Source organism: Pteropus vampyrus, unplaced genomic scaffold (assembly GCF_000151845.1).
Source record: "Pteropus vampyrus isolate Shadow unplaced genomic scaffold, Pvam_2.0 Scaffold35, whole genome shotgun sequence".
Classification (NCBI taxonomy): domain Eukaryota; kingdom Metazoa; phylum Chordata; class Mammalia; order Chiroptera; family Pteropodidae; genus Pteropus; species Pteropus vampyrus.
Genome location: NW_011888816.1, coordinates 8,494,645 through 8,502,362, shown reverse-complemented (window position 1 = coordinate 8,502,362; position 7,718 = coordinate 8,494,645). Strand labels below are relative to the sequence as shown.

Here is a 7,718-nt window from a genome sequence, read left to right as displayed (position 1 = left end):
GACGTTGGCTCGGGCTCCAGCACCAGGTCGACGTCGTCCAGGGGCAGCTGCAGGGCACAGCCCGCGGCCAGGACCACCACGGAAGTGAGCGCCCCTGAATTCGGCGGCCCCGTGGGGTCTTGCAGGCTGGACGCCGTCCCGGACTCGGGGCCCGCGGGCTCTTCGGTTCGGCGGCGCTTGGCGGGGCCAGGTTCTCCTGGCTGAGGTCCCCACCCGGGCGCAGGGTAGGCGTTGGGGCTGCGGAGCCGGCTGCCCATCCCTTCGATGGCTCTGAGGATGGCGCTCCCGGGGCCTGGAGAAGGAGTGTCACTTAGTGACAGATCTCGATGACAAGTGAGTAGGGCTTGCGCGCTTGAGGCTCAGGATCGTGCGACAGGAGGCGAGCTCCTGGGCGCCTGCTGGGAGGTGGGCAGTCTCAGCTTCTAAGGGAGCCGCGAAGGGCGCAGAGCTTGGCCTCGCGCAGTGGTATCTTTCGCTCCTCACACCGACCCGTATGCGCACCGGATGATTAACAACGTGAGATGTCAGGTGACCTGCGACCGCCGGGACGTCTCACTACAAGCCCCTCCTCCTGCCAAAGAAAGCAACAGGTTTGGAACAGTGTAATAGTAGGCTAGGTTTTCCGGGAAGTATAGGGGATTCTCCTAGATACCCGTTGTGGGCCCCGTGGCCTTTATTCTTGTGTATTGTGTGTGCGTGTTGGGGGCGGGGGAGGGAGGAGGGAATAGCCAAAACGCAATCTCATAAACTGCTTGCTTACTTTTAGAAGTAGCCCCTGTCTAATATTTTCTAAGATTTTCCCGGAGGCTATGAAGAGCCTTTACCATATCTCCGACCACTCTTTCCCCTGCCCACGAAATGGTTCTTGAATTTGTTTGTTTGTTTTTTTTTTTATTCAGGAGAGAAATTAGAAATGAAAATTTTTAAATAAAAAAGCTTTAAAAAATAATCAAGTGAAACTGCATTTTTTTTTTGTTAGAGGTCAGGCTGTGGTAATTATTAACAGCAGCAGAAATTTATCTTAAGGTTAACTTTTTGTACTCAAGGTTAATTTGCCATCTGACTTATATTATACCGAGTGTTATAAAAATTAGTTTATTCAGTCCTCATTTAGTGAAGCTCAGAGGAGAGAAGGAAATTTTATAAAATTAAATATTTGGTATGCGTTGGATTTGGGAATTAAATACTGCCATGTTTAACTTAAAAACAGAGATCTTTGGCTTTTTTACCTGTATGTTTAGGGCAAAAAATCCAGACATGGATTGCTGGGTAGTAGTGTGGTGCTCTAACAATAAAAGATAAGGCCAAACTATTTTCTTAAGTATTTGTCCTTATTTATATTTCTGTTATCTGTGGGTAAGTGTTCCCTATGCACCACATCCTTGCCAACACTTAGTATGGTTAAATTTCTAAGCATTTTTCAGCCTGATGGTGTAAAATGCTATTTCATCATGTATTTATGTTGTATTTCTGATTACTCATGAGACTGATCATGTTTTCATATATGTATTGGCCATTCATGTAACATCTTCTGTGTAATATGCCTTTTCATTAAAGTTGTCTTTTCTTTCTGAATATAAAAAATATTTTCTTTGAATTTGGTGTTTGGTGGGTTTACAGTAATCTGTCTAAATGTGTATTTTTTAATTTTTCAATCTTGAAAGTTGTGCTTTCTGAATGACGACACTATACTTACTATATTTCGGAACTGTGTATATTCTTAGAAATATGCTCCCCCCACCCTTCAATGCTGAAAGTTTTGCCATTTCTATCTGCCATGAGATCATGAAGATTAATCTCATCGTACCTTTTCCTCTTGTTCATGGTAGGAATCTGTTCATCCCTTTTATCCCAGGTTTAAATCTTCAAATGCTCAGTGCATAGTATTTTCTCACTACTTCCTATCCTTCCTTCTCCATCTCTTACATCTTTTCATTATGCCTTCTGGAGCTCATAGTACAAAACTAAAAAATCTTCAGCTTCCCTGATAGTCCCTTTAACTTTATGCTATAATTGAAACCTTTCTTCTGAGTACACTGCTTTCCCTGGAGGCTTCTTAAGTGGAAGTTGCTTTCTCTCCCACACCTCTAGCACTGATGGCTGGAGGTGCAGTATATGTTTTCTTGCTCCTCATTGATGCTTCCCAGCCATTTCTCCATCCTTTATGAATTTCATGTCATCAGAGTATTACCACCCTCTAATCTGTCTTGGTGCAATCCTCTACCCTTTTTCTAACTCCAGAGCTCCTCTCCTTCCAGGCTTTCTTATATGTTTTTTACTCTTGGCTTTCTGTCAGTCTCTCCCATATTGATGCTATCATAATTCTTGCTGATTTCAAAATACACTTAGGTGGTTCTTTCAAGACACTGACATATCTCCATTTTGTACCACATCCATGCAATCCACACTCCCATATCTCACTTCCTAGTCAACGTCTCTTTTTAAATATGTAACAGGCACTTTAAATGAGATGTCTAAAATTGAACATCTTATTATTATTATTTTTTATATCTGCTCCCCTCAAGGTCTTTCCAGTCTCGGAAAGTAATAGTTCCACCTTTTGTGCCCAGGCTCCCTCAACTTGTTTGAGTTATCCTTGATTCCCTCTCACCTCTCAAATCAAGAAATTCTGTTTTCTCTGTCTTCCAAATATATGCGACTACATGCCGCTTCGTATCACTCCTCTTGCTACTTTAATGTGAGGCAGCATTATTTCTTGTGTGAACTACAGCACTCCATGAAGGCAGTGATTTTCAACTGTTTTGTTCTTGCCTGTATTTCCAGAGTTTGGAAAAGTGCTTGGTACATAGTAGGCACTTAATACATATTTGTTAAATGAATGAATGAATGATATTTTTTTCTATCATCACATCTGGAGAATTCTTATTCATTTATCTCTATGAATAATGCTATTTCCCTAGTCTCTCAGTGTTCTCCCTCTCCATCTCCAATAGTCATATAATAGAACTACTTTCTCTCTGATAATGTCTCTTAGTTTCCCTTTCGTATTTTATGTTTCTACCCTCCTTAGTTTCATGGATGCTATCTCTAGTTCAGTATTTTCATTTTCGATTCTGTCTAAAAAGTTGTTTAACCCATTCATTGCATTTCTTCAATGTTTTCATATTTAATCCCTAGAGTTTTCTTTAGCTTCCTTTAAAGCTGCCATATCTTTTGGTATTTTTTCTTAGCTACACTTATGTTGCCCTCTTTTATGTCCTCAATCAAATTAAATTTATTTAGAAATATTTTTTGATAATTCATCAATCTTTATCATTTGAGGAACTGATTCTCCTTTTTCTTGTTTTGGATGTTTCTCATTCTCATTTATTATGGTTTGTTTCCTTTGTATTCATTGATTTTGGATTAGGAATTTAGAATCACTGGAAGGTTATCTCTGAGAAGATACTTAGCCCTGGGTATAAGGTGTATTCTTCTTGGAGAAGATTTGTTTTGCTTTTGTCAGGTTCATCGTCTACCAGAGAATATCTTAAACTAAACTCTCAGGTCCCCTCACCAACCCTCAACAGATTGTGTTTTATTCTACCTGGAGCCAAAGCTGAGACAGATACATTTAAGTCCCATCTCCTGTTGTATTATGAGGTTCCCCCCGCCCCTGATTAGATTACCTATTAGAGGCATCATGAAGCCTGGGATTTTTTTCAGGGCTATATGACCACTGAATCTTTTTCTTTTCCATAAATTGGCTATTGAAACCAAAGCTCTAGATCACTATAGAATATCAGGAACCTCCATGTACCTTCGTTTCAGCACCCACTTTCCTCTCTGGATTTGTGACATCACCATTTTTTATGCTGGAAGATTTCTCTTACATTTATAAGCTGTGATATGCCTTTAAAAATGTTGAAATAATTTTTATTCATCACTTTCAAGAGTGTTGTTCTTGAGGATTTTTTTGGAGGCTGTTTGGTTCACATACTGTTAAAAACGGATGTCCTCAGTTATTTCTAGCATAGGTTATGAGGCTCTTGCAATAGAAGATAGTTTTGCAAACAAGGCCATCTTCCCTCTTCAGAATAATAAGATTAGGCTGGGACTTGTGACTGATTAAGTGATGTGTTATGGGGGTAAAGGGGAGGGATGGTTGAGTTATGGTGGAAACTGTGGACAAGATAATAGTGTAGGGGGATTCCCTCTACTGGAAGCAGAGATAGGAAATACTAAATCATATGAAATACAGACAACTACTTTCAAAAGATGCACACCTCCAGGGACCAGAAATAGAGTAGAAAACCCAATCTCTAAATGGACAATTGATATTTTGATGTATTTGTATTACTGAGACTAAAACATATATTGGCAACTGGGATTTCTGCTCCTTTGAGGGGGCTGAAAATCAACCTACTGCCAATAATCAGGGTTTAAAGAGGCACTGACCACTATTTTATGGCTGTGCCTGATCAAGGAAAGGCAGGTTGAAATTGAGAATGGCCACTGTGATTGCTTGGGGATTAGATCTAAGACCTTCCAGAGAGACAAGTTACAAAGGTTCCAAAAGCTTTGGTTCTGAGTTGTGGTCCACTAGGAAGTGGAAACTGTAAAAATTATAACTGTGAGATGCAGAAGATGAACTTCCACTCAAAATGTACCAACTAATGAAAATTACTAAGCACATGAGGCAGTCCAATGTGATTAAAAACATAATAAATTTTACATGTGAGGAAATTGAATTGAGCTATTAATGTTTAAAAAATTTCAAAGCATGACGGATGGAATACCATCCATGAAAAAAATATACGAGTTTATAATACTAACTGGGAAAGTTTGAAACAAGATTAAGTAAAAATCTTGAAAAGAAAAAAAATATTTGAAATGAAACTTTCTTAAAAAAATATTTGAAATGAAACATATACTGAAACAGCTGATGAAATGACTAATTAATTGGGTTAAAGATGAAAGAAAGCTGGAATTAAGGCATACATAACACATCATATTAAGTTGTTAAGTTATGGAGATTGATTGTGTATGTACATATATGTATATATTTTTTCCAAACATGGGGACTTGTGGGTTCTTCAAAGATATGGAACCTAAGATTTTGTGGAATTTCAGCCAAGAGGTAATCCCCCATAATCATAGTTAATCAAATTCCATCAAGCCAAATAAAAATAGAATCTAGCCCAGAGATATTACAATAAAACTGTAAGACACCAAAGGAAAAGAAACATTAAAAAAAATACTAAAATGAACAGCCAAATCAAATTGATTGGCAGACTTCTTGCTTGCAAAAACAACAGCAAAAAGGCAGTACAATGGACTAATATCTTTAAAGTAGTTAAACATCATTTTAGAATTAAGAATATGCAATAAAACATTTTCAGACACGTAAGATTAAGAGCGTTTACCACACAAAAACATGTTCAGACTTATAAAACCAAGACAGTTTACCATATATAGGGCATAGTGGAAAGAACTATTAAAGGATATTCTTCAGCAAGAAGAAAACTGTGGTCAGACTTGGAGAGTGGAATGTAAGAATAAAAAGATGGAGAATTGGTAAAGTGTGTTGGTACATCTAAATAGTATTAATGTTTTTAAACAATGAAATCATCTTGTTGACTTCAGGTTGACCAATAATATTTTATTTCTCTTATAAAAATGAAGCAAACACAGAAATCAATTTTTAAAAGATGGAAGTTTGATTTACATAAGAAAAAACTCAGGGTAGAATTTAAAAGATAAAAATAATGTGGAATAGCAGAAATGCAAACATTTCACATCAGTCTGTGGGTCAAAATCACCAGATGAACAGATTAAAAAAGGAAATACATATCAGATGCTGAAAACATCTGATGAAATCCAAACTTATTCATAATGAAAAGTGAACTGACTGAAAGAGAACTTCAGCAGGTTAAGAGATAGCTATGAACAAACATTATACTGTTATATATAGTAACCATCATACTTTTTGCAATTTTTCCAGAAGAGCAGCTGCAAACACCAAGAAAGAGAAAAGCCAAGGCTAAGAGTTTTTGTAAATTCATGAGAAAACATACCAGGAAACTCACAACATGAGAAATCCAATGATTTCCTGGTTTGGGGAGAAATGGGAGCAATGGAATGGTGCTGGAGTAGTTTGAGAGAAAATAACTGATGCAAAATCAGGGGGAATGGAAGGGCCTGAGAATGATCTTGTAAAAAACCCAAACATCTGAAAACACATTATGTGGTATCCCTGGGTAGATTTTTAATTTCAAAGATGAGGTCTAGAATCTGCTTACTATAGCCAGTCTTTGCGAAAGGAGAAATTGTTTGCACATGAGGTGCTAAGTTTCCAGGTGATAGGATATTCTATGTAAAGGACGCTGGAAATCCCACAGGGCCTCCAAGCAGGTAGCCAGAATTGTGTATATGTGTGGAAGGGAAGTTCATTCCTGGAACAGGCGTCTCCGGGCCTTGCGCGCAGGACCAGGAGGGCGCTGTGGGCGCGCGTGGGGACCCGGACTCGGAGACGGAGGTAGAGGTTGGAGTGGTGAGGTCGGGAAGGGCTCCAGAAGGTGGAAGTCCAGGTCGAAATAGGGACCAGGAGAGCGTCTCTCTGGACTAGGGGTGGGGGCCCGATGCGTGGGCTCTGGGATGGAGCTGTGCAAGTCGGGGCTGTACGGGTGGGGGCTGGTCACCCTTCTAGCTGAGCGGCGGAATCCGGCGGCTAAGCTGGCTGCAGGATCCATCCAAGGCGGCGGGAACTCGTGGTCCGCGTCCTCCTCATAGGCCTCTTCATGGGCGGCGATCTCTGGGACACATGCGCAGAAGAATCCCTGTTGGACGGCAACGTCTTCCCCGAGAGCACATGGGAGAGCGCCGGGTTCCAGAACCACAGGCGAGAGGCCATGCCCTCCCGAGCCTTCGTCTCCCGAACCCAGGAGGGCCTCGGGGACCAGCATGAGGTTATGCTCTCCGAGAGACACTTGCAGGACCGACGTTGGCTCGGGCTCCAACACCAGGTCGACGTCGTCCAGGGGCAGCTGCAGGGCACAGCCCGCGGCCAGGACCACCACGGAAGTGAGCGCCCCTGCGTCCGGCGGCCCCGTGGGGTCTTGTAGGCTGGACGACGCCATCCTGGACTCGGGGCCCGCGGGCTCTTCAGTACGGAGCCGCTTGGCGGGGCCAGGTTCTCCTGGCTGAGGTCCCCACCGGGGCACAGGGTAGGCGTTGGGGCTGCGGAGCTGGCTGCCCATCCCCTCGAAGGTGCTTCAGGGTGCGCTCCCGGGGTCTGTCAGAGGACTAGTGTCACTCAGTGACAGTTCTCGATGACTGGTGTGGCGGGCTGGGGGCGGATGGAGCGCACGACCTCGTGACGCGAGGGAGTCCTTGGAATTGTGGAGACGCCTCCCGGGAGTCCTGCAGTCCAGTTTCTAGGGGACCCGCGCCTAATCTTCGAATCTTCGGCTCCTCACGCTGACCGATGCAGGCAGCTGACAGCCAGTGATGTGGCAAATGATGCCAGCGGAACCAAAGTCGTAAAATGTCATGCTAAGCTCCGCCCCCTCGGAGGCTCCGCCCCGTATAGATCGTGGTATCTGTGCCGCCCAATAGCCCTGGCTGTGGTTGGTAGGTCACTGTAAGGAAATACTTCTTTAGGCCTCTAACGGTCAGAATACTTGTGTAACTCATTCTTGGGAGGGGGTGGGGGAGGGTACGAAGAAGAAGTAAAAAAGAGATACCACCAATAGAACTTCAAACATTGCTTACCTTTA

At 42.4% G+C, this 7,718-nt stretch overlaps 2 protein-coding genes across 2 annotated transcripts in view; both read right to left on the bottom strand.

Annotated features, from left to right (window-relative positions):
• Positions 1 to 257, bottom strand: part of LOC105290406 (proline-rich protein 23A-like) — a 1,246-nt gene extending 989 nt beyond the window's left edge. The window contains exon 1 of the mRNA XM_011357497.1: positions 4 to 257. Coding sequence (XP_011355799.1) covers positions 4 to 257 — 254 coding nt within the window. The remainder of the gene's footprint in view (positions 1 to 3) is intronic.
• A 6,132-nt stretch (positions 258 to 6,389) lies between these two features.
• Positions 6,390 to 7,199, bottom strand: LOC105290369 (proline-rich protein 23A-like). The gene has a single exon (XM_011357461.1). It carries the CDS (start codon positions 7,197 to 7,199, stop codon positions 6,390 to 6,392), a length of 810 nt encoding a protein of 269 aa, XP_011355763.1.
• Positions 7,200 to 7,718: the final 519 nt, after the last annotated feature.

Bases quoted from the DNA above. Each gene is read 5' to 3' on its own strand.
- LOC105290369 (XM_011357461.1), bottom strand. From the start codon at position 7,199: ATGGGCAGCCAGCTCCGCAGCCCCAACGCCTACCCTGTGCCCCGGTGG.